This window comes from Anabrus simplex, chromosome 1, assembly GCF_040414725.1.
Source record: "Anabrus simplex isolate iqAnaSimp1 chromosome 1, ASM4041472v1, whole genome shotgun sequence".
Classification (NCBI taxonomy): Eukaryota; Metazoa; Arthropoda; class Insecta; order Orthoptera; family Tettigoniidae; genus Anabrus; species Anabrus simplex.
This window is the reverse complement of record NC_090265.1, coordinates 1,162,202,120-1,162,229,556: the sequence shown is the minus strand read 5'-3', so window position 1 is coordinate 1,162,229,556 and position 27,437 is coordinate 1,162,202,120. Positions and strand designations below refer to the sequence as shown.

The 27,437-nt window shown below is 40.2% G+C and overlaps 1 protein-coding gene across 1 annotated transcript in view; it reads left to right on the top strand.

The window, feature by feature from the left end:
• Positions 1-2,460: 2,460 nt before the first annotated feature.
• Positions 2,461-27,437, top strand: part of LOC136877076 (uncharacterized) — a 61,063-nt gene continuing 36,086 nt past the window's right edge. The window contains exons 1-5 of the mRNA XM_067150895.2: positions 2,461-2,584; positions 12,877-12,993; positions 13,558-13,693; positions 18,611-18,723; positions 20,163-20,279. Coding sequence (XP_067006996.2) covers positions 2,527-2,584; positions 12,877-12,993; positions 13,558-13,693; positions 18,611-18,723; positions 20,163-20,279 — 541 coding nt within the window. The 5' untranslated portion in view covers positions 2,461-2,526. The remainder of the gene's footprint in view (positions 2,585-12,876; positions 12,994-13,557; positions 13,694-18,610; positions 18,724-20,162; positions 20,280-27,437) is intronic.

Here is a 27,437-nt window from a genome sequence, read left to right as displayed (position 1 = left end):
AATACAAGGATATTACATTTTACGTATATCTTCAGGGAACCTCCAACGGGAAGAACAATAAAATTAAGACTAAAAATACCCGTCGAGTTGGCAGCGCGGTTTTTTTCACGTAGCTGTAAGCTTAATTTCGAGAGATGCTGAGTCGAAATCCCGCGGGAGTCCTGCCATGTAGCTGTAAGCTTAATTTCGGGCGATGGTGAGTCAAAATCCCGCGGGAGTCTTGTCACGTAGCTGTAAGCTTAATTTCGGTGGATGGTGAGTCAAAATCCCGCGGGAGTCTTGTCACGTAGCTGTAAGCTTAATTTCGGTGGATGGTGAGTCAAAATCCCGCGGGAGTCTTGTCACGTAACTGTAAGCTTAATTTCGAGAGATGCTGAGTCGAAATCCCGCGGGAGTCCTGCCATGTAGCTGTAAGCTTAATTTCGGGCGATGGTGAGTCAAAATCCCGCGGGAGTCTTGTCACGTAGCTGTAAGCTTAATTTCGGTGGATGGTGAGTCAAAATCCCGCGGGAGTCTTGTCACGTAACTGTAAGCTTAATTTCGAGAGATGCTGAGTCGAAATCCCGCGGGAGTCCTGCCATGTAGCTGTAAGCTTAATTTCGGGCGATGGTGAGTCAAAATCCCGCGGGAGTCGTGTCACGTAGCTGTAAGCTTAATTTCGGTGGATGGTGAGTCAAAATCCCGCGGGAGTCGTGTCACGTAGCTGTAAGCTTAATTTCGGTGGATGGTGAGTCAAAATCCCGCGGGAGTCGTGTCACGTAGCTGTAAGCTTAATTTCGGGGAATGGTGAGTTGGAACCCCCTGAGGGCCCTGGAGACTATTTTTCGTGGTTTCCTATTTCCACACGAAGCAATCGCTGGGGCTGTTACATAATTACGACCACGGTCACTTGCTTCCCAGTCCTAGCCCTGTCCTACCCCATCGTCGCCAAAAGACTTGTCTGAGTCGGTACGACGTAAAACAATTAGGAAAAGAAACGAATAATAAAGTTGATGATGTTGATAATGATGTTGATGTTGACGGTGATGATGATCTCAGTAATCATCATCGGTCAGTCGTTGACCTTGTGTTTACAAGATTGTGGGTTTGATTTAGGCATCCGTCGCGTCAAAGAATTTCTAAAGGACAAACTTCCACCTCCCCATTTTAGTTCCAGTGTGATCGAAGATCCTGGAATGTTGTACTTAGTGCTGTCTCAAGTTTCAAGGCAAGTAGTATCTTGTTTACCATCTCCTTTGTATTTCCACCACCTTGTCAATGAACGTCACCGTTTACTCAACATGCATCTCAGGAATCTCTATTTCCTGCTCTCAGACGTCACCAGTGACGGTAGATGTAATTATAAAGAGAATGACAAATCCAAAGACTTTCTCTCAAGTACATTAGTAATTCTCTCACAACGACTCTTAACATGATATCATCCGCAAAGGTAGCTGGACTTCTTCTAAATTTTATCTAGACTTGTTTTGTAACATGGTTCATTAGTGCTCGTACCTGTACTTGAGGTTGTGGAAGCGAAGAGTGAAGAGTGTTCGAATTAGTATTTTAACGCAGAATAAGATTCCTTCTCGGAGGATCTATCTAGTCAACGGCGACTCAAGAACGGCTTTATTAACAGCTGTATACTTCACGTCTATTTGTTTATTATATGTTTCGTTTACTTATTTGTCCATTTTAAAATTATCATTATTATTATTATTATTATTATTATTATTATTATTATTATTATTATTATTATTAATTCAACCTGATAACAATTCTACGTCTTGTGAATTGTAAACCACGAAGAGACAATTCTCCTATACTTCAGAACAAAGGCTTAAAATTAAAAACATAAATAAAAAGGGAACTTATCGAGCGTTACCATGCTTCCAGAAATTCCAGAGTATTCATGAACAAAGCAACTTCAGCCTGCTCTTATCTTAGTAATTCAGCACCGGGGGAGTTGGCCGTGCCGTTAGGGACGCGAAGCTGTGAGGTCGTATCCGGGAGATAGTGGGTTCGAACCTCACTGTCGGCAGCCCTAAATATGGTTTTCCGTGGTTTCCCCATTTTTATACCAGGCAAATGCTGGGACTGTACCTTAATTAAGACCATGGCCGCTTCTTTCCCACTCCTAGGCCTTTCCTATCCCATCGTCACCATAAGACCTACTTGTGTCGGTGCGACGTAAACCAAATTGGAAAAAGAAAGTAATTCAGCAAGTGACACGAAACTACTCAGCATTTGACTCGTATGAGCTGTGTCGTCATCATTACCGTCTTCATTTTAATTTCTTCCTGTACAGCTGTTCGTCAGAGATACCAGCCTTCCTACGGGCGTACTATAGTGTAAATGATCAGTCTGCTAGACTCTAAACCGGTTGGTAGTTAGTATGTTGGTAAGACACATTAGCGCACCTAGCGGCGGTCGCGAGAGTAAAGCGGAAAAAAAAAAAACCAGGATTGCTTCCGTCCAACGGCCCCCGTCCCTTTCATAAGCAGCGGCAAAGCTGTATTCTCTTCATTGTAATTTCTGCACTCCGTCATGGCAAGGTCGACATTGCGAACGTCCTGCGTAATACTATTGGCCTTCGCCACCACCAGTAAGTGACCACATTCTTAACATTAGTCGTTTTAAATGACACAGGTTCTGAATTGTGTAGCATATTCTTTCTGTTTTTATGTCATCGAGCTGATGTACGATACATATATTATACTAACATTAGTGTGCTTCTTTTCGTGTGAATCATGTCATGAAGGTCTCTTTGATCTAAATTTATTATCTGCCTTCCCAACTACAGGGCGTTTCAGTAAAGGCAGACAAATTTAAACAGGAAAAAACGACGTTCTACTGAACAGTTTGATACAGGGAACCTAGATTCTGAGAAGCCATCTTAAGAAGAAATAGATTTAAGCTTGTCTGTCACTGTTAGTCTTCGGTTTTCCGAATTATTTACACTCATTTTTACGTATATTTATTTACGTTCGGACTTTACATTATTTGAAGTTACTTACATGTTATTTAATTTAGTTTTTATATAATTTTCCGTTATTACTGCGGAGTAACATATCGTTGACGAACCTGACATAACGTACCATTTTATACCTCACAACGGTGGCTCAAAATTACGACCACCAACCTCAGTGAAAGCAATACATGGGCTTACGAGATTCCGCCGCACCCGGAAACGGTAATAGTGATAGGCATGTTTAAACCCATATCTCTGATTTTTCACGTTCTAGGTTCCCTTTGTCACATCCCGTCAGATCCACGGACGTGACACGTTCTGACCCTACTAACCCCGGCCCCTTCAGCTATACCGCTGCTTAGTAGTCCACCCCCAAGCCGGAGTATGGATAAATCCCGGTAGCATCTCAGGGAAGAAATTTATCTCGTCATTATCATACTCATTTAACGTAGGATCCCAGAAAGATTACAGGCAAGTCCTCTAAGTATCGCTCACTAAATGGATTTTGCCGGTGGACATCTCCGTTAGTCATTCAAAGTTAATAATCATTACCATAAGTGATTATATTAACTTATCGCTGCATACCTTACCCTATTTTTAAAAATAATAGTTCCAACTTCTCATTACACTAGTTTATTAACATGCTAATCTGAATAAAAATGAAAATAAATTGTGATATGGTGAGAAAAAACAAGATGCTTCACATAAAATCCAACATATTTTGCATTTCTGTCTGGTAATGACTTAAATGAAATGGGGTCTCTTCTTGTATACTAACACACTCATCAAACACTGAACTTAGTTTTGTTGAAAAATTTAAGTGTAATGATGTGAACAACTTGCCCTTCTGAAGTTATATTTCTCGCAGATTGATTAGGTTCTACGTAAATTCATCCATAATTGACCTTCCTGCTGTCCCTGTACAAGGTCTTCATCTTTATTATTTATTACTGTGAGGAAAATTTCATACTGAGTCTTTTATGGGGAGCCGAGATATTCAATAAGTTTCCTTAATGTGGCTAAAGATTGTTGCCATACCCTCAAACATGTTGTTGAAAATGAAATATTTATTTCTCTTATATTAACTCATTTGCAATACTAGCAATCGTAAACATGCTAACTATACCTTTCGTTAATCATCCATTAGTATAGTAAATGAAAGGATGTGCCAGCTATTCACATATTATTCTACCATCAGTCGTAGTTTAACCTTACTTCATATACCGCTATGCCATTAATTCGAATTAACTCAAAATATCAAACTACTGTTTGCTTGGGAGAGAATAATCCTAAATACGACGATAATTGTTGACATAAATCCCTACATCATCACCATTAAGCATATGGAAGCTAACAACTACAAATATTCTGTCACAATGTGTCTCAAATTGACATTGAATCAGCTGGTCTCTTGCTAATACATTCTTCTCAAAATGACCTAACCCTACAATAGCCATTCCAATACGAAACTCTATCAACATGTATCATACGACTTCGTAACATCTTCTTGCATATAACCTCTCGAAAAAAATAAACATTAAATCTCAACATCTCTATTAACACATAATTCAAATCCATCTATTCTTAATCAACATTCTTCTCATATAACATCTCATTATTTCTCCTCACAGCATCACATTTGTTACGATGCTACTTTCCCTCGACGACATTACTTCTACAATATTCTTATAATCCAAGTAGGATCCATCTCTTTTCTTAGTTCAAGTAGGTGCGGTCATGTTTGTCAATCTGATTTTCACCTAAAGCCCATCTACGTTTTATAAAATATGCATGCTTCCAACTGAATACCCTTTCCGTGTAGATTGGTATGTTAAATCGATATACACTCACTACGAACATCAACATAACACTGTTTTTTCCTGGTCATCCGTATGTTCCACCTATCTCCGTAGAGATAGGTGGTTTGTGAGGTGCCGATACCGGTGCGCTATTCCGCGCTCCTCTGTCGGCTTTTATGTGTTATTTACTGTTGTGTGTTTTTTATATATATGTATAATTGATCAGTTGTGTGTTAGATTCATGTTATAGTAGATTTCTGTGTGCGTATGTGTTTTGGTCACCCATCCAGTGGGTGACCATTCCCAATGTTGCTTAACTGTCTGTCTGTGTGTGTGTGTGTGTGTGTATGTGTGTGTGTGTGTGTGAGTGTGGTGCGTCTGAGTAGTAGTGTTGTATGTGTGTTGGTTTGACCGGACAAAACGTGACATTCAGTGATCATGGCTAGCACAGTTATTGTGTATACGATGTTGCTCGCCCTGAATTATAGGGCTTGCGTAGCTCGTGTTGCTTTCTGAGATCTGCAACGCTACATCGTATTTACAGTCGCAGCATACTATTTTGTATTATAAAATAGTAGCTATTGCGGATGTTATGTAATAAACAGCATTCAGGTGTTAAATTTGGAATAGTAGTTAGCATCTGATATGTGCAGTTGTTGGCACACCGCCTCGGCTGTACCCGAGTTCCAGTGCTTTGGAAGTGAGGACAATTGCTTGGTAGTTCTTCTTGGCGGGAAAGGGGGGGGGGGATTAGTTGATAATGAGCTGTCTAGTGGGCATGGGAATTGTGGTCGGATTCTGGGGTGTGAGAAGTTTGAGTAGTAGAAGGTGGATGAGGGTAGAGATGTCCTGGTTTGTCTGGATGGGTTGCTCTGGGATGGTAGGTACTGGGTTCGAGTGAGGAGAGACTGGTGTACTGCGTGTGAATAAGTGTTGTGAGTGTCTGTAATGTGCCCTAACTGCCTTTTTGATGAAGGGGCATCCAGGGAAAGAGGCGGCGTGGCTGCCTTGGCAGTTAGCACACTTTGCCTCCTTCCGTGGTACTGTGCAGACTGTGTGGCGGTGGGGACCGCCACATCTGTTACAGCGGGTGGGTTCAGTGCAATTGGCAGCTGAATGATGGAGTTTAAGGCAGTTAAAGCACTGAGTTACAAGTGTGGGTCTGGGGGGGTGACGGGTTCGAGTTTCTGTAGCTGAGTGAGGTGTTGGTGTTTGCTTGGACTTGGGAGCAGGTTTTTTACGCCTGCTCCTAGTCTGAGTGTATTTGTGTAGTGTTTCCGTGCTCGGTGGTGAGACTGATGAGATCCCACGCCCGGGCTCGGTGGTTGTTTGGGGGGGGGGGGTGGGGAGGGGTCTGTTGTGTGTTGGTGTTTGCGAGTAGACTAGAGGCTGTTTCCTGGGTAGTTTCTGCCTCTGTCCCGTCTGTCTGAGTGTTCTTGGTGTAGGTGGTTGGAGGATGGAGAGGGGGGGGGAGAGGAGGGTACGTTTGGGAGGATGATTCTATGGTTTCGGTGGGTACTGGATGGATTAGGATTGGAGTTGGGATACCTGCCTTTTGTAAAATATCAATAATATCGGGGATGAATTTATTCCTGATGGGGGTGATGAGGAGGTGACAGTTATGTGTTTCCTCAATAACTGCAATGAATTTACGGATGAAGGGCTGAATGGTTTCGATTATGATCTTACGGGAAAGTGGTATGGGACCTGGGGAAGTTAGGGGTAGCAGAAGGATGTCACATTTTTGAGAAGTGGGAAATGGAGAATCGTGCCTGATATAATGGAAGGGGTGCTCAAAATCGTGTTGTTCCTCCTCTTCTTCTGCCTCTTCCTCGGATGTTGTTTCAGTCTCTTCCTCAGGAGTTTCTTCTTGCGCCATGGGTTGGTTTTCACGGAATTGGTACTGGATCTTGTTGCTGGTGAGAATGTCGGCTATTGCTTGGTTATTGGTAGGGTGGTTGGTGAATAGGAAGAAGAATACTGCATGTTTTTGGATACGGTGGATGAGGTGGGTTTCTTCTCTGATGCTATGGATGATGTGGGTGCAGGGTCGGAATTTAGAGGCGAGCATTTTTCTGAAAGATGGTAGGTCGTCAAGGTTGGGGCAGGCAATTATGAAATAGTTGGTTTGATCGTGCTTTAGTCGGAGGTTGAAAGTAACGTTCAAGGGCTGGGCGAAATCGGAATATGGGCCCCAGCTACTCAATCCACCAGGGTTATCCATATTCCTTACTGGTATTGTCAGGCTTGGCAGGTAGGTTGGGAAAAGAAGCACTGGAACGGTCAAACTCCGTGGAGGACCAATCGCCTATTAGGGTGCGCACAGCAGGTGCCAGTCGTGCCAGGTGTAGTTTTGCCGGGTCACGCCGGGACAAGTCACGAGCAGGCAACCAGACTGTGTGCTAGACAAAAGCTCTTTTTCTTTTTCAGGCTTCTTTAGTGTGCCTGCACAAGGCAGGCGGACTGCAATGGTCTGAAGGTAGCTGGGTGACTAATGGCGACCGCGCCATATTACTGTTTGGACACCCCCTAGGGGGGTGACGTTTGCGGTGCCAGTACCGGTGCGCTATGCCGCGCTCCTCACCTGGCCTGTTGTAGGAAAATAAGTATAAAAAGAATAAAATATATTAGAGTGATAATAATAATAATAATAATAATAATAATAATAATAATAATAATAATAATAATAAAATGGTGAAATTTAAAACTGTTGTGTGAGTGCTGTTATATGGAAAATATGGTGAATCGCAACGTTATTCTTTACGTGCCATGACTGGATGTTATTAAAGGTTTCTAAATTGCTTTGGGCCAGCGGCAAGGGCTAGGCCTGGGTGGTCACCCATCCAAACGTTAGCCACGCCCGGTGTTGCTTGGTTAACCGGGCCTTGCCGCTGGATTGTGCGCTGGAATATGTTTATATTCCTGAGTATCGGGTGGATTTGATACTTTAATTTAGAAATATAGCATTTAGTGTGGAAGTTTACAGCATTGGAAATACGGCATTTCGTTGTGGTGCACCCGCTTCGGTGTCCGAGTGTTCCAGTGTTTTGTTGAGTTGGAGCTTTAAGGAGTGAGGTGATTGTGCTGTTAAGGAAGTGAGGGCATGTTCTTGCTGACTTGGCGGGGATGGGATACTTGGAGACTTTAGTCTATGATGAGTTGTTTGCTTGGCATGGGCATGGGGGGTGGGGGGTTCTGGTTATGGGGAGATATGAGATTTAGAAGTAAGTTCAGGATGGTGGTGGTGGTGTCCTGTCTGGTCAGGTAACTGGGCTGTTGGGTATAGGGTCCAGGGTTCGAGTGAGGTAGGATATTGGTGGCTGCATGTACTGTAGGTTTAGTGCTTGACTGTAGATGTTTGGCGTGTCTGTAGTGTTCCTTCACTGCCTTCTTAATAAAGGGACAGCCAGGGAATGAGGCGGCATGACTGCCTTGGCAGTTTGCACACCTCGGCTGGTCCCGCGGTACCGTGCAATCAGTGTGACGGTGTGAGCCGCCACATCTGTTGCAGCGAGTAGCCGCAGTGCAGGTAGCTGCAGAGTGGTGTAGTAGAAGGCAGTTGAAGCATTGTATGACAAGGGAGGGGCGGGGTGGGTCGTGGGTTCGAGTCACTGTTGTGTTGGTTTTTTGTGTTGGCTGTCTGGCAGTCCTAGGAGCAGATTTTTTACGTCTCCTCCTAGTCTGAGTGTACTTGTTTATTGTGTCCGTGCCCGGTTGTGAGACTGATAGGGTCTCAGTCCCGGGTTCGGTTTCAGGTTGGGGGGAAAGGGGGGAGGTGAGGGGTGCATCATCTACGGTGTCATCTGTTTGTGTTGCTTGGTGCTGAGTGTCAGGTTCTGTTCGTGTGGCTGTTTCCATGTCTGAAGTGTGTTCGGAGCAGACTCTGTATTGGATGTTCTCAGTTCTTAGATGTTCAGAGATTGCATTGTAGCTTGCTTGTCTGTTAGTAGAAAATATTATGATACATCCATTACAGAGCTCTTGCGCCATTTGTACGTGTTGAATGACGGGTTTTATGGCTGTATATGTGTTTTTACGGTGGACGTACAATCGTTTGGGTGAGATGTCACTGAATGGGTCATAGGGAAGCGGGAAGATGAAGGGGTAGGAGCTGGAATAGCGTTCCTTGGTTCTGATTGCAAGTGGTTCGTTGAAGTTGGGTGGGTCCATGGTTTTCAGTGGGAGGTCGGTGTCTCGGCTACTCAGTCCACCGAGGTAATGGCGACCGCAGAAAGACTCGTTGGAGTATATCCAAAAAGTCGGACCGCGCTGGGAACGGCTGTGGACGACAAGATGGCGGCCGTTGCCGGGCGACTCTTGGTGCGGCTGGCGGTCGGTGGCTGGGGGGCGAGCCGGGCTCGCTTAGCAGGAAAGCTCGGTGGAGCGCTCCAAGCGGCGGGGAGCAGTACTTTAGTACCGAAGGCGAGAGTAGTTAGCGGGAGACGGCAAAGCGCTGAACATAACACTGTAACTTCACATTTGAGTATACATGTTACTTAAAATAATTAATATTCGCGGTTATATGACCAAGACCTGCCACTAACGATTAGAATTTGGCACATAGGTTACATCTAAGCTAAATATTATACCGAAATAAATTATTTCTACGAAATGTCATAAATATCTTTACACAGGAAACTTATCTTATATCTCGTCTCCCCTTTGGGACTGCTGCCTTCTGCTCGTGTGTTATCCTTGCTCCATGCGGCTGATTTTCACCACTCCAGACGTCATCTCTGGTCCCGATGCATGCTCCTGCTCAGCCTCGTTATGGCATCCCTGGTAACCTGTTCCCTCAGCTTAGGCGGATCTCATGGTACCACAGTCGCTCATGAAAGTAGAAATTAACATTATATTGACAGTATACATAATTGAAATATTCATTTTATCCTCTCAATTGTCTCTGTGTGGAACTTGCTCTCTATTACTCTGCAGATATGGTTTCTTGTTAATAAATATATTTTTCTCAGGCTAATTGTGGATTCCAATAGCTAATTTGATTATTCTTCAGTGTACTAGATTGCTTGTAACACGGAATTTTGCCTTCTCGCCTCTTCTTTTCGGCGGTTCCAATATCACTTTCGTTAATATTTTAAATTTAAATATCTCCGATCCTTTTCGTATCTTGATTGCTGTTCTGATATTATCTAGCTCTGAATATTGCTTCAGTCTTCTTACTTAGATTATTACTTTGTTCCAGAACGACGACAGATTCCTTCTTCTTGCTTCTGCGATGACTTATTCAGTACGATATCTTTTCTTCAAGTAAATAATGAATTAATTTCAATTATTTTTTTTTAAAACAATATATGTTCCAACTTAAAGTTCCTTTGCATGGCCTTTATAATTCTGCGCCTTCTATACTTAGATTAATCTGAGTTTCGGGGACAATTTTTATGTATTTGTAATGCCTGAAGTTGCCGTGCGCCATTTTGTCTGCCCCTTTTCCTTTCGTATAAGCGCCTCGAATGTAACGTAATGGTAGAGTAGTATAGGCTCATTCTTGATTCTGCCGACACAATGTTTACGCCCCCGAACTCTTTCTCTTTCGGTGACGTATCGCTGCAATGAAACTCGATGGTAAGGCTCTCTTATTAAAACGTGATGCTAGCAAAATACATAAAATGTTTATTATATAAAAAACACATTTCCTTCTGTAATTTGATATATCTAGGAAATATTGTTCGGTTTCTACATGTAATTATTGAGAGAGCTTCATTATTATGTAAAGACGTTTGTACTTTTGAGCCTCTGATATTTTTCTCCAGTTGGATTGCCTCGAATCATAATGCATACATAGTATGTTCGCTTTACAACACTGAAATGAACGTGGATTGCTTCTTTTTTGTAGTACAGTAGTTATGTAAGTCAACCCCAGTAGTCGAATTCGAGACGATCAGACAGTTTGAGGTTTGAATATTAATTCTTATTCTCGCAAGTAATATTATGAAACAAGCTTAAGTTGCTTCACATCCAGTTGCCTCATACCAATTAACAATGATCCGCATTTAGGGCAGTCGCCCAGGTGGCAGATTCTCTATTGGTAGTTTTCCAAGATTTTCCTTAAATGATTCGCTCTATGTAAACGTTTAATAAGATAAAATGCTAGTTTTCAATAACAACTTACCATTAAAAGCTTTATGATGTCTCACACAATATTTCATAACTGTGTCACAGTAAGTCAGCAAACGCGACTGACTAACCTGTTATTGTAAGATATAGACTTTATACCAGGTGTAAGCATAAGATTTTGCCTGGTTTTCTGCTAAATAAAACACGTAATGCTCAAGGGAAATTCATTTTTTGTTTATTCAAAATATCGGCCATCGGCTTCTACACACTTCGCCCATCTCTCAGGTAAGTTATGAATACCATTGCAGAAAAACTGCTTGTCTTTTGCGACAAACCATTCGTAGAGGCATTTTCCAACTTCCTCGAAATTGTTGAAGTGCTTCTCTGCGAACGCGTGCCCTATTGATGCGAAGAGTTTTGAGTCAGATGGCGCCAGGTCAGGGCAGTACGGTGGGTGCGGAAGGATGTCACATCAAAGCAATTTCAAGATATCTTTCACTGGTTTTGCTGTGTGAGACCGCGCATTGTCGTGTAACAAAATCACTTTGCCATTATTTTCTGGCCCACGTGATTTAAATTAATCATTTGTTGGCGATAGCGTCGTGCAATAACGGTTTCGCCGGGCTTCAACAGTTCATACACTGTCTTTCACATTGAAATCACTACGTTTAAATTGTCGAAACCAAGTCTCACATGTCCTAATCGATGGAGTGTGTTCACCACATGTTTCTGCCAGCAGACGATGACTTTCAATAGCCTTTTTTCTTTTGATTAAATAAGAAAAGAAATGCGTGCCACAAACGTTCTTTTTCAGGTACAAACGTCGAAATGATCACTGAACGATACTACACAGGTGCCAGTGTTTGGTGGACTCAACTTGTGTATGTTGGTAGGTTAATGTCAGACAAACTAACTGACGTATGTGTCAAATTCATACGCTGCGTACTGTTCTCTGGCGCCGTCTCTTAGTGAAAGCGGAAGAGAGTTATGCATACACCTGGTATGTCAACCTTGTCAAAACATATTTGTAAGGTATTGATACGTGAAACCAGTCTGACAAAACTACAGTATATAAGACAGCGAATATAAACTGTACTTAACTAATCCCTAACAACGATTTGTTCACGGAACATCTTCTGGCTTCACGTGTCTACATCAGAGTCTAAACTCTTAGACGATGACATTTGAACTGGCATGTAGTTCAGATAATTGTATTTAATGACAGCCTGTTAATCTTATTAAAATAACTATTATCAAATGGACTTCCCATTTTCTCTACTGAATACCACGCAGCGCGATACTGAACGTTCGGAAAACTGATAGCTTCAGTATACAGAATAAATATAAATGCTGTGAAGTTACAAAAACTTAACTCATTCACCATAAAAATTGGGAGAGATTTAATAGGTTTCATTTGAACAATTGTGTCTTGCTTCAGAACAATCAGTCTTCACTAAATATATTTCCTTGTACTCTCCATGAGAAGTATTTTTCACTCATCAATTCTTGTGTTCAAGAGCACTCACAACACCAATATAGGGAGCAAATCGCAATACTCAGTATAATACCCAAAATACTGTGTTACTCAGTTCACGGTGATCAGGCAGCAGAAAATGTACTTACTTCAGGGGATCTTAGCTCTCATAATGCATTTATTTTTTGTTCAACTAGGCATTCTGTAGTTTGATATACCTGAGTTCAGTAACGTCATAGTATAGACACCTTAATAATATACGTTTGATCTTCAGTACCCCCAGTCATTAAAATGGGGCACGGCCCCTGATCATATTACTCTCACTAAAAACGTCCGTGCTAAATGCCAGTGAAAATGTTCTATCCTGAGGATTCAAAAATATGAAACATGATGTATGTACTGGATGTTGAGAGCCCGAAACGGTAAATAATTTTTGATAGGCAGATAGAAATGCGTCCTATTCGGTGGTCCTGGCTTTGGTTTCCAGGTAGTTCGATACTCATAATCTTAGTTATTTTAAAATTATTGTAACTACAATTATATTAATTCTTCTGTAAAGCTATAATACTTTATCATTTCAGTTCGCTCTTCGGACCTGGACCTGCTTAATTGTGATAACGTGCCAATGAGGGCCTATTACAGAAATATAGGCTGTATTCCTGAGGGAGATGGACCATGTCCAGCCAGCTACAACTGTGGTATGTTAGTCTTGTTATAAAAATTGTCATTTCTAATGATTCATAGATTATGTCCCCTAAATTATCACAGTAAAAATATTTGTTATAGGAACTTCCAATATTTTATATTAAAATAAACTGTGACTTCAAAATCACAGAAGTCCTTTTCAATCCTAGTCAAGATAGCTTACTCTTCATTAGGTTATTTTAATGACAGAATTTTGATAAATGCAGATTTGTTAATGCGTTCACTGTAATTTAAGTACACGCCCATAACCTCGTAGTTTGCTAATCAAATGTACCGTGTTGGTGTCCGTAATAAGATTTTAAAGAATTTCCGCCTTAAACCCCTTTATGCTGCTAGTGAATTCGCCTTCTTGTGAAGAGCAAATATGAGGTAGATAACATCAGTCTCATCCCAGATAGAGTAACGTACGCTGAGGTACGTTTCCCACAGATTTTATGGCAGAAGTACAGGTGGACTTTACGACATACTCTTTGTATTTGTGCTGACAACAAGTTTCCAAATTAAATGTTTATATACGTTGGAATTGTGTTTGATCTAGATAATGGTGTTGCTTACAGATGATGTGGTGAAGAGAATTAACCCAGGTGGAGGCAAGTGCAGGTATGAGAACACAACCTACGAGAAGGGAGAAACTTTCAAGACCAAAGAAAGGTGCATTGATACTTGTGAATGTGTTGTGGAGGACAACGGCGTGTGAGTATTTATGACATAAGAGGGGGTGGTGGTGGTGGTGGTGGTGGTGGTGGTGGTGGTGGTGGTGATTATTGTCTTAAGAGGAAGTACAACTAGGCAACCATCCTCTATTAACACTAATCAGAGAGAAATAATTGAAGGGGTCCGACACTTCGAAAAATGGTATCGGCCAAAGAAAAACAAGGGCCAAAAGGACGTGAAAATGAAAGACTCCCTAGTCCTCGAATGCCCGAATACCGTCGGGTGTGACATAAGACAACTGTAATGTAATTCAAGCATCTTGCTCTCAAAGATTTTCACGTACTTTGAATTCATGGATTCTTCCTTTCTGTCCATCGCATTATCTTAAAACCTTTATGGATCGTGATTGCTATCTGTGTCACAATGTATACTTTATCCAGTTTTACGGCCGGACGCCCTTCCTTACACAAACACATGTAGGGGGGATGTGTTCGATTATTACATGTTTCGGTTGTGTTTATGTCTAGCTGGAGGGAAGTGTATTAACTCTCACACAAATGAAAGAAGCATGACAAATTATAAAGCCCAATAAACGTTCGCTTACAGAGCTCACAGAACTTGAAGCTTCTCTCCAGCATATACTGGACGTGAAGTGTTTTACTTTCCTATCATGTACAATTCATTGTCTACCTAATACAATCTTTGGTATACAATCGGCTTATTCGTAGGTACTTTATAAACGTTGTGCATTATATTACGAAACATTCTTCTAATAATATGCATTCTGTTCTTTAGAACGAAACAACTTCTCTACAGAATTCTACACACAAACCAGACGCACGAAGATAATCTATTGAATTAATACTTTTATATTACAAAATGCAGTAGATATTAAATTTAAAGTTTGTGAGTCTCAAAAGCATATCTGGTTCGATGGCAATTTCTGGAGAAAGCTATTGCACTCACCAGCATTTACAAATGGACGTTAAGATGATGAAATTGTTCCTTAAATCCTTACTATTCAGTGATTTGAATATTTACAAATCTCTAATCTCGAAAGCTCATTAATTCATATACATACTAAACATCTTTGCCTCTTACATTCATGATGAGTAACACCTGCGTTTTCCACTAATTGTTCGCACAAATTGAGTGCAGCTAACTTGTATTTATTATAACTCATCTCGGAGGCTGGCTGGATCCTAAATAAATTTACCGTCGGCTGTCATGGACAGCTCATACGTATTAGAGAGACAAGGAATTATTTTCTTCGCTGCATTCCTCATGGAACCAGGGTACGTCTGATAACCCAGTGAAATGTTCACACTAACCGACCATATGGGATACATTTTTTCATCATTCGCAACAGGGGCTGGCTGCATAAGAAATTATCTTACTATCATTCCTCATACATCAGTCACTTTCTTGCTGTCAAAAGCAAGCATGAGACTGAGGTAGATTAACGAGAGACATTCTTTTAGCCCATATCAAAGACATATTGTATATTAAACACCATATCTCACCAGAAAGGGTTCAGGGTTCGATCTTGTAACAGCTTCCATAAATATGACCTAAGGCCATCTTCACATTTGAGTAATAATTTCCAGGATTTGAGAAGAAAATATTTAACGGGGCACTAAAATAATGTAGATAAAGTATTAACATCATTTTAAGTACTCTCTTTGAATCATAGGTATTCGTTGATATCTCTGTTAGTCCTCATGCTGTGACTTTTTGAATTTGACGCTGTAAGGTGAGCGTGGCATTTGAATACCTTAACTTTAATCCTTATACCTATATTAAATAATGTTGTGCAAAAGGTACATTTCCTGTGGATGCATTACTTTAAAATTATGCAAGAGTCCTTTTGTAGTTGTACACAACTCTATATAAATAAAATCGTACCGGCCGTGTGTCTATTCATTGACTATTCTGGTGAAATTTTCATTCAGTTATACATTTCAGGTGTAATAATGACCTCGTACATGTTTTTAGCCTGGGTGTCTGTATGTCTGTTTGTTTGTCTGAGTACTTTTAACTTGAAAACTACTGGATATCTATCTACCTAACTTCATGTTTAGTATCCACCTGTCCTTGGGTAGGTTTTAGGGCCAATATTGTTTCTAAATCCCTGAATTGGTTGGGAGTTTATCGGAAACCGAAACCGTGATTTTGCACTCCCACAAAATATACACAACCAAACTTAATGGAAATCTACTTGCCTTAATAGAAATCAATTTCTAAGCCTTTTTCCTCATGTGCACCATTTCAATACGAGTATTAATAAGGGAGATAACATTAACGGACCGTTTTTCGGTACAAGTCCCATCGGAATTAACTCAAGAGAGGGTGCGTGTAGAGCGTATTTCTCATGACTTGAAAACTACTGGAGATATTTCAACAAAACTTCATATTTAGCATCCATCTGTCCAAAGGTAGGTTTTTAGGTCCATACCATGTCAAATTCCAGAAATGGACTGCGGGTTTATAGGGAATAGAAGCAGTGAATTTGCGCTCCCACAATATAGGCTATACAAGACCAACCTGACTGAAAATCGATCGTCCTTGATAGAAATAAAATTCTAAAACATTTTTCTGATGTGCATTTTTTCGATAGGAGGATTAATAATGGAGATATCATGAACGGTTGGTTTTGCAGGCTACGTCCAGCGGACATAGTCCAAAAGGTGTTGAACGTGGAGCAGATTCCTCATCTATATAAATAAAATCATAACGGCCCTGTGCCTGTACATTGATTATTTTGACGAAATTTTCGTACAGTTATCCGTTTCGGGTTTAATATTGACCATCTGCATATTTTTTAGCTTTAGTCTCCCAGAAGTCCTCATTCTTAACCCCCTCCTTCCCCCCAAAGCAAGATTGCGGCACAATCTGCCAGACGAACTATAATATTGAAATTTGGCAAAATTATATGCCTTCGCCTGTAACCGACGGAAGGCTTCGAAGATCTATAAATATTTTACATTTTATCCCCGAAATATATCTAAATATTGAGGCAATTTTAATGACGGTGCAGATCTTCGTTTCGAGGTATTTCGTGGTTAAACTGTAAGTCGTATGACAAAACGGATGGCATAATTTCCGTTTAATTTGGAGTGATCTAAAACCTTGATCATATGACGTTTTTTCGTATCTCTCTTCCTTATACGTTATATTTGTCTCTATTTCTCGATTGTACGTAAATTTTGCACTTTGTACACGTAACATTCATAGTTTTAATCACTTATACGAAAGATAGAATCATCTAATTCTACAAGAACATTGGTCCATTCAGTATCCATATGTGAGCCAAATTCTATGTTTGAAGCTGTTATATAATTACCCAAAAGTAATGCACTGTGAAACTTACTCAAATTTTACCCTATTCAACATTTCTAACTAAATCTTACCCATAAATAGATGAGATAGGAGAAAATATCATAAGAACAGCCATTTTGACCGCTAAGTGAGGCCTCTTACGGTACAATCCGTTTGTCGATATGACGTATCATTTAGCAGCAGTTAAACTGAAAACGGAGATGTGTAATATTGTAAACATGCATATACTTCGTATCTCGATCTATATGTACTTGCTGAAATCGATGTGTAGCGATGGAGAAATGGCGTGTCAGTCATTGTAATTTATATTTTACAAATCGATAATTACTCTCAGCAGGAGGGCGTCTGCTGTTGTAATCATTACTATCCACTTCGACTTTGACTGGCAGTAGGAATGGAATCCTTCTCCAACTCCTGTGTAACTGACATTAGTAAGGAGGAGCTACCATTGTAATGAATAACCCCCTTCTCGGTTTGACTGGCAGAAGACAAGGTAGCATGCAATTTTGTTCAAAACTCCCCTAACCGATTGTGTTTGGCAGTAGGTAAGTGTGCCCGCCATTATAAACAAATTTATCCATCTAAAATGTGACTGGCATTAGGCATAGTGGCCTTCTTTTATGATGAAAACTCACCAACTCGACATGAGTAACATTAAGAAAGGGCCCGTCATTATAATGATAACAGCACAACTCAAATTTGACTGGCGGTAGGGAAGGTGCCTACCATTGTAATAAAAACTCCTCAATTATAATCTGTCTGGAAGTAGGAAAGGGGGCCTGCTATTGTAACGAAAATTCCCCAATTCGATTGACACCGTGCAGTAGGTAATGGGACCTGGCATTTTAATGAAAACTTCCCTACTCGATTGTGAATTGTAGTAGGCAAGTGAGCCTGCCGTTATCATCACAATTCCGCAACTCGTACTTTACATTGGAAACAACGTATGGGAACCTCCTCCTGCTGTTTCTATCTATCTAAATATTGAGGCAATTTTAATGACGGTGCAATAAAAAAATGTATTCACTGCATGTTCAGTAATTTACTTCGATATCCGTATACAATGTAGAATACGCTAGCGAAGCACGGGTACATTTGCTAGTCTTATCTAAAAATATAGTAGTATAAAACATTTCACTCAAAAAATAGAATGATGTAGTAAACTCGATTAAATAGTCTTTTTTAAATAAAATGCGGTGAGAAACAAGTTAGATTGTAAAGATTCCCACCACCACCACGTTCTAAAATAATGTAGTAAACTGAACTAAAAGGTACTTTATTTGTAAAATATAGTGAGAAACATTACTTTTTAAAATCAAAAATAACATTACACCCCTACCCCCATCCCCACCCCATTCTAAATATGTATCAAGAAGTTATGGAGATCATTTCCACGGATAGTTTCAGGGGTACTTAATTATCCAACCCTGCAGGGAAAAATATATTCAAGAAAGCAATTGTGAAGATATAACTTCACAAATTAAAGTACTACACGTGATAAATATTTCAAGCAATGGAGTTGTACATTTCCAGAGAGATATTTTGTCCAACAATGTCAAAATGTTGTTATTGTAGCACCTTCCTAACGCGTCTAAAATTAACCTCTTCTTGTTTCAGAACCCGGTTCTCATGCAGTACATTCATTGACTGCGGTGCTCTCTTTGAGTTGCCTGAAGGCTGCTATAACAAATTTACCCTTGGAAGCTGTTGTCCTGATGGCACACTCTGCCGTAAGTATGATGAGTTCTTCTGACAATGGACTGTTAATTTAATTCTCTGTTCCAATTGCTTCAGCTTCACGGGTGTCCTTCACTTGTACAGTGATAAATAAAGCATTTTACCTCAGTTTGAATAATAACAAACGCTTGCTTCTTGATGTCAATAACAAAAAGTATTTCTTAATGTCGTAGAAAATCAACACTGAAATAATTACCCATCCCACTTTTTTATTAATCCTGTGACATTTTATTGTAAGTTAGTTCGCCAAATGGCCGTTAGCTAAAAATATATTCAGCAAGAAAAAATAGAGGATAGTAGGTTAGAAAAAGGAAGGCAACCAAAGGAGGTTTAGAAAACGGGAAACTGCACTGCAACTAACTAGATATCCGTGTATCAAGAAATCTCTGTCTAGAGCAGCAATAATATTATATTACAACACAATAATCATAGCAGAATGCTTCAATGCAGTTGAATGTTCGGATATGGTCAAAACTGGAGAACGTCATGAAGTAGAGAAGAAAGAAAGGGAAATCGTCCAGAAAGGTCCTGGGCTAAACAATTACAAGGTCAATATAGAATGAGAAGTAGAAAAGAAATGTACACATTCACATTGATAAAACTAGAGATCCCATGAGAAACAGGGGTGCATTGTTCTATGGGAACTTGAAGAGAATGGATTCCAATTGACTAACAAAACACTTTCCGTATTTTAATTCCTTGATCTGATACCTAAAGAAACATTCACGTAGTCCCATGAGACCAAGAAAAGTCTACAGTCGATGAACATTTACATCAAAACTCAATAATAGACAAATTTTGTTTAGGGACTTAGTAGTCAACTTCTAGGATTTCCAGGAAAACGCCAACGCTAAGAACTGATCAGAGGAATGAAGAGAAACTGCTAGAGCTAGACAAAAGTTATGTAATATGGGAGAAACAAGCCATCATCATTAAGTTATTTTGCATATTCCTAGTGCGGCTCTCAACGACGAGAGAAATATATTTCCTGTCGAATGAACGTGGAACTGAAAATAATGTAAAACTATAATGAGAGAACTCCTAAAAACCAAACCAAACGCCATGGTGCAGCAGACCCGAAGGGCCGTGTTCTAACAAGCGGCCGCTGCTCAGCCCAAAGGCCTGCAGATTATGAGGTGTCGTGTAGTCAGCATGACGAATTCTTCCGGTCGTTATTCTTGGTTTTCTAGATCCGTCCCGCTATCTCATCGTCAGACAGCTGCTCAATTGTAATCACATAGAGTGAGTGGACCTCGAACCAGCCCTCAGATACAGGTAAAAATCCCTGACCTCCCGGGAATCCCACTAGGGTTCTCCGTGTAAGAGGCAAGAATATTACCCCTACAGCGCGGGGCCAGCAAAGAACCACCTCGCATGACTATTTATATAAAATATGTTTATTTTAAGTAACTTCATCACATTGTTGTTTCAGAGAACGACACATCTATTGCTAAATGCGAATATGGAGGTGAAACTTACTACGAGGGAGTGAATTTCAGTCCAGACAACTTCGGATGTGTGACATGCAACTGTCAAAAAGGATTTAACGGTGAGTGACCGACACAACTTGATTTTTTACTATCCAATATATTGTAAATCTATATATATATAAAATAAGAGTTTCGTCTGTATATTGTTCAGAATTTAAAAAGGATGGCATTTCTGTATCAGTCATGTCCACAGTAACAAGGAAATGAATTTTTAAATTTTCCGTAATTTCTGTCTGTCTGTCTGTCTGTCTGTCTGTCTGTCTGTCTGTCTGTCTGTCTGTCTGTCTGTCTGTCTGTCTGTCTGTCTGTTTGTATGTACACGCATCACGAGAAAGCGGCTGAAGAGAATTTAATGAAAATCGGTATGCATGGTCGGAAAATAAGTCACTATAATCTTGGCTATAAATAATTTTATTCACGCTGAATGAAATGGTAGTTTAAGGGAACGCCTAAAAGTTAATTCTGAAATATTTATGTTATTAATAGTCCTATCTTGATGAAAATCGGTATGAAAAGTTTAGTAATAAGTTGCTATAATCTAGGCCATAAATAATTTTATTCACGCTGAGTGAAATGGTAGTTTAGGGAATGCCTAACATTTAATTCTCAAAGATTTATGTTATTAGTCCACGTATCTTAATGGAAATCCGTAGGCAAAGCCGGGAAGTAAGGTGCTATAATCTAGGACATAAATAATTGTATTCACGCTGAACGAAATGGTAGTTTAGGGGAAGGCCAAAAATTTAATTCTCAAATATTTCATATTATTAGTGGTCGTATCGATAAATACTACATAACTGAAGTTATATAGTATTAAATGTCCTATCATTTATGTCTTATACATTGTTACCGTACCGGCTATGATCACACAGATATTCAGGAATTTGGATTTTTGTTACTAAGTCTATATCAGCGCCGGGTCACAAGAAGATTGGTAAACAGAGTTTAATGAAAATCGGTATGTAAAGTCGGAGGATAATGAACTACAGTCTACGCTATAAATATTTTTAAGACGCCCTAATACCACAGAGTCGAAAGAAAACTACTGTAAATGTGAAGGACTATAATATAGAAGGCTCATAAAATTGATCAACAATAACATTGCATTGACCGTTCTTTGTTGTGATGTGCTTTGTGTCTTCTGTTGCCACTAATCTCAGATAGATTGGATTACTGCTACGAACCGTAAATTATTTCAATTTGCTTTAAGTCCTAATGAAACACATAGGTTTTATGGCGACGATGGGATAGGAAAGGGCTAAGAGTGTGAAGGAAGGGGCTTTGACGTTAATTAAGGTACAGCCCCAGCATTTGCGTGGTGTGAAAAAGAGAAGCAAACGGAATGCCATCTTGTGGGCTGCCGACAGTGGGGTTCGAATCCACTATCTCCCGGATGCAAGCTCACAGCTGAGCGCCAACACGCCCGGTCGTACCGAGTGTAACAGCCTGCCTGAATATTGGCGGGAAGTAGCTGGGGAGGTAGATAACTTTCTTCTTTAGCATGGTTCATCATAGCATTCGAGTTATTCAATCCCTACTCTGAGGCACAGACTGGAATGAGCAGCGTGCATATTTAACGGAATAAGGGCAGAGGAGTGTTCACGGCTGTCTGCAGCCTGGTCATTCCAGCTCTGGAACTTTGGACTGTTAGATCGGCACCGTAGTACTGTGCGTTAAAAGTGAGAAATTGTGAGATTTTTCATTTGATAAAGTGTTTTATATGATAACATTGCTTTTAATTGCTACATTCCTACTGACGTTTTTGTAATGACCTATGTTGACTTCAGTTAGGAAAACCACAAAGTCACTCTTTCTGAGAATCCCGTAGAGAAGCACGGGTACATCAGCTAGTCTATATATATAAAATAAATTTTTTGTCTGTACATTGCTCAGAATTTGAAAATAATGGCTTTTCTGTATCGGTCATGTCCACAGTAACAAGGAAATGCACTTTTTACCTTTCCGTAATTTCTGTCTGTCTGTCAGGTCTGTCTGTCTGTCTGTCTGTCTGTCTGTCTGTCTGTCTGTCTGTCTGTCTGCCTGTATGTATGTATGTATGTATGTATGTATGTATGTATGTATGTGTATGTATGTATGTATGTATGTATGTACACGCATCACTGTAAAACGGCTAAAGAGACTTTAATGAAAATCGGTATTCAAAGTCGGTGAATAAGGTGCTACAATATAAGCCATAAATAATATTATTGACGCTGAAAGAAATGGTAGTTTAGGGGAAGGCCTAAAATTTAATTTTCAATTATTTATGCTATTAGTGGTCCTATCTTAATAAAAATTGGTATGCAAAATCGGAGAATAATTCGCTATAATTTAAGCTGAAAATAATTTTATTCACTCTGAGTGAAATGGTAGTTTAAGGGAAGGCCTAAAATTTAATTCTTAAATATTTACGTCATTAGTGGTCCTATCACATTCAAAACTGGTATACAAATTCGGAGAATGAGCCACTACAATATAGGCAATAAATCATTTTATTTACGCTGAACGAAATGGTAGTTTAGGGGATGGTCTAATATTTAATTCTCTAATATTTATATTATTAGTGGTCGTATCTATAAATAGTACATAACCAAAGTTAGAATTAAATTTCCGACCATTTATGTCATATACATTTTTACCGTAACGGCTATGATAACAGAGATATTCATGAATTTGTATGTTTGTTGCCAAGTCCACATCGACGCCGAGCCACGAGAAAATGGGTTAACAGAATTTAATAAAACGGTATATAGAGTCGGGGCATAAGAAACTACAGTCTGAGCTATAAACAATTTTATTCACCTTGGATAAAATTGTACTTTAGGGGAAGGCGCCTAAAATTTAATTTTTAAATACCTATGTTTTTGGTCCTATCGAAAAGTACTACATAACAAAAGTTACAGATAATAAAATTTCCGATCATTTAAGTTTTATTCAGTTTTACCGTACTGACTATGATGGGTGATATTTCAGAGTCGGAAGAAAACTAAATGTGAAGGCATACAATATCGAAAGCGCATAACATTGATCAATAACAACATTACATTGACCATTGTTTGTTGTGATGTTCTTTGTCTCTTATGCTGCCTCAACTCCGATAGACGGGATTACTGCTGCGTACCGACTATAATAACCTGACTGAATATTGGCTGAAAATAGCGGGGGAGTTAGAAAACTTTCTTCTTTAGCATGCCATTCCTCTGGTTCATACATTTTCTGATACAGCTGGTTCTTCATAGTATTCCAGTTATTCGATCCCTACTCTGACGCGCTGTTTTGAATGAGCAGTGTGTATACTTAAGGCAGAGGCTCACTTAGTAGTAGTAGTAGTAGTAGTAGTAGTAGTAGTAGTAGTATGGCCTGGTCTAGAATAACAATATAGGCCTATTCCAAATGATAGCATCACAATTTACTAAATAACAAAAAGGCAACCCTGAAAGGAGCCGTTTCTTAAGAAAAGTTTCTTCTTCACTTTTATTAAATTCTACATTCATTTTATTCCAAATTATCGGTGAAGAGGGGGTTTCTCCTCTGGCTTGGAGGACCATTTTTCCTCCAATTCAGATAGATTTTTCCGCCTCCAGTGTAGTGAATTGATATTTTCCGACTCATCGGCTACTCTTAGGAAACATACTAGTAAAATGGCATAGCTTTTGCCCTGGGAGTCTCCACTATTCGACCCTCTCCCCGTCGAAAATGACGAAGAATTTTCACGAATCACGGCTGTCTGCCCCTTTGTCATTCCAGCTCTGGAACTTTGGACTGTTAGATTGGCAGTGTAGGCCTGTTCGTTAAAAGTGAGAAAATGTGTGGTGTTTCATTTGATCGAGTATTTCATATGAAAGCATTGCTTTTAATCGTGCCATTCCTACTGACGTCATTGTGATGTGTGTTCATTTCAGTTGGGAAAACCACTAGGACAGTTTTCTGAGGATGTAAAAAGGCAGATGGAGAGTGAGTGTCTACCATTATAATGAAAACTCCCCAAACCTGATTGTGACTGATGGTATGCAAGCGGGTCTTCCATTACAGTGAAAATTCTCTAACTCAGTCTTCATATGAGAAAATGTTCGGTGACTTCCCCGTGGCGTTTCTAGGGTAACGTTAAAAGTTGTGCCATTTAATACAATCTTGCTCGCAATGTGTACACTAGAATTCCGTATACAATGTAGAATTCCGTGGTGAAGCCAGGGTACATCAGCTAGTACTAATATATAGATGAACTATTTCGACATTCCTTCCACTATCCTGGGTAGAAATTGCTCCTAACCAGTGTGATCAGACATGCTACCTTGAACAATATTTTACTCTTTTTAGTGTAAAATACTCTAAGTACTCTTGTTTTCTCTCAGAAGTGCCATATTGTGTTCTTCTTTTGCAGAGTAAGAAATGAAGATATTCATACAACTATTTTATATCTAGTTATTACAAATACAGCCAGTCAGCGAGCGACTCTTTACAGTGATATGTACAATTATTGCCGTGAGGGTAAAAGTCAAATATTTATATCAACTTTCGAACAATTAGTGAAAGTAAACTACAGTACAGTACCAAAAATGTGGTAGGTTCTATTCCTGACACGGCCATGAGTTTTTTCGCGTAATAACGTCGCAACAACATCTAGCTTTCATGGTCGAGGAATTGTAGTCCGTCGCTGGGTGGTCACGCTCGCTTCTCTACGCACTGCTTTCTGGCGTTCGCTGTACCTTCTTTGCCTTTGAGTGGCATGTTTCTGGATTCACCACGAGACCTTCTTTGCTGCCAATCACACCATTTGGACATGTGAGCAGTGGAAAGGCCGGCAGAGCTAGTGCCCGGTCGAACGGCCTCCGCGCGCTCGACTGTTTAGCTTTACCTGCACATTCTGGTCTACTTACTGTAGTTCCAATCATAGCGAACTTTTCCTGGGTTTCTTGACCCGCTCTATCACTTTGAACACGTTTCTTCAATGTCGGTTGAATCAATCGGCCATTGTAATGCGATGTTACACTATTTCTTTTTTGCTAGTTGCTTTACATCGCACCGACACAGAGAGGTCTTATGGCGACGATGGGACAGGAAAGGGCTAGGAGTGGGAAGGAAGCGGCCGTGGCCTTAATTAAGGTACAGCCCCAGCATTTGCCTGGTGTGAAAATGGGAAACCACACTATTTCTCAGTTAAAATGTGTTTCCATGCTCCTAAAACCCATAACGAAACATCGCCTCAGACATCCAAGGGGGATGTGTTCCTATCTTCGAACCATCTGCTTGCTACGCCCGTGATTGGCGCTGTCATAAGTTGTGCAAATAATTTTATACATATATGCATGCATACGTACATCATTATATACTATTATGCCTCCAAGCGAACAGCCTGTATCCTCTGTGAATTTACTAAACCCCGCCACAAAGCTCTCTTTGTAAGTAGCTCCGTGGCCTCGTTTAGTTCTTTACCTTTTATTTTAAATCATTCGAAACCAGGTGCTTAACCATCGTCGTCTTGGTTTTCCTCTACTTCTCTTACCCTCCATGGCTGATTCCATTATTCTCCTATGTAACCTGTTCTCCTGTTGTCTCACATGACCCCACCACCAATGCGTACAATTTCATCAATCGAGCTCATTCCAAATTTAGACTTTATCTTATCATTGCGAGTACCCTTCTGCCATTGTTCCCACCTGTTCGTACCAACTATCATTCTCGCTACTTTCATTTCTTTTACTTCTAACATATTAATAAGATATCGTGAGTCCACCCAACTTTGGTCGGTAAAGGATACTTTGGTCCGGGAGCTGACTTCTTCCTTACAGAATACTGTCGTTGATCCGCGGCTGTTATATTTCGCAATGCCTTATTCACACCTGTCCTGTATATCTACAGGAACATCCCTTATCCACCATATGGGACGAGCCGTGTGGAGGTTGAGGCCCCCGCCAGTGCCTCACACGGGGCTCCTACTCAGTTCACATCTAGACTCCTGTGTGAGCTTACTGGTCACGGTATTATTATTAATTCTTCTTTCTCTATTTCTTAATCTGTTTACCCTCCAGGGTTGGTTTTTCTTGCGTACTCACCGAGGGATACCACATCTACCGCCCCAAAGGGCAGTGTCCTCTAGCGTGAGGTATTGGGTAGGGGAATACAACTGGGGAGGATGTCCAGTACCTCGCCCAAGCGGCCTCACCTGCTATGTTGAACAGGGACCTTGTAGGGGGTGGGAAGATTGGAAGGGATAGACAAAGAAGAGGGAAGGAAGTGGCCGTGGTCTTAAGTTAGGAACCATCCCAGCATTCGCCTGGAGGAGAAGTGGGAACCACGGAAAACCACTTCCAGGGTGGTTGAGGTGGGAATCGAACCCACCTATACTCTTTTGACCTCCCGAGGCTGAGTGGACCCGGTTCCAGCCCTCGCACCATTTTTTCAAAATTCGTGGGAGAGCCGGGGAATCGAACCAGGGCCTCCGGGGGTGGCAGCTAATCACAATAACCACTACACCACAGAGCGGACATTATTATTATTATTATTATTATTATTATTATTATTATTATTATTATTATTATTATTATTATTATTATTATTAGCCTGGTGCAGTCCTTCTAAGAGAGACGTTCTACTGTGATAGCAAACTACGTTTTATCATGGTGGAGGGTAGCATTGTGTGAAGTATTTGTGTTTCAAAGGTACTAAGGACAGCACAGTAACCTAGTCCCCGAGCTAAGTAAATTAACTCACGACCCAAGACGCCCACCAGTCACCCACGAACCCGGACTAGAAAGATGATGGTAGTCAGTAGGTGAATAATTCTTTCAAAATGTCTTGCTTGATTCTTTCAAAGTGTACGAAATTACTCGAATTTTAATATGGCATTGCTGTAATCTTATTGTAAGATTCAGATACTTTAATAAGTAATCACTCACACCATTAGTGAAGGATTTAATATAACAGCTAAATCATTTTAAATGGCGAAATATATCTAACACTTCCCTGTTAAATTATACTACTATTACTTTGTCACTTGGCAGCATCCGATTAGGAGAAGTTGAACGAACATTTCTACCCCCTTCTAATAAGATAGTGAGGATTTTCAGTTAAACGACGAATGACTACTCGATATCCTGTGGTGACTACTAGAAACTCTTCACATTAAGTAATTCAATATCGTAAAGTACCTCACTACTTACATTACCCAGTAAGCCTCATTTTGGCGCCGCCATTGATTTTTTGCTGTTTCCGTATAA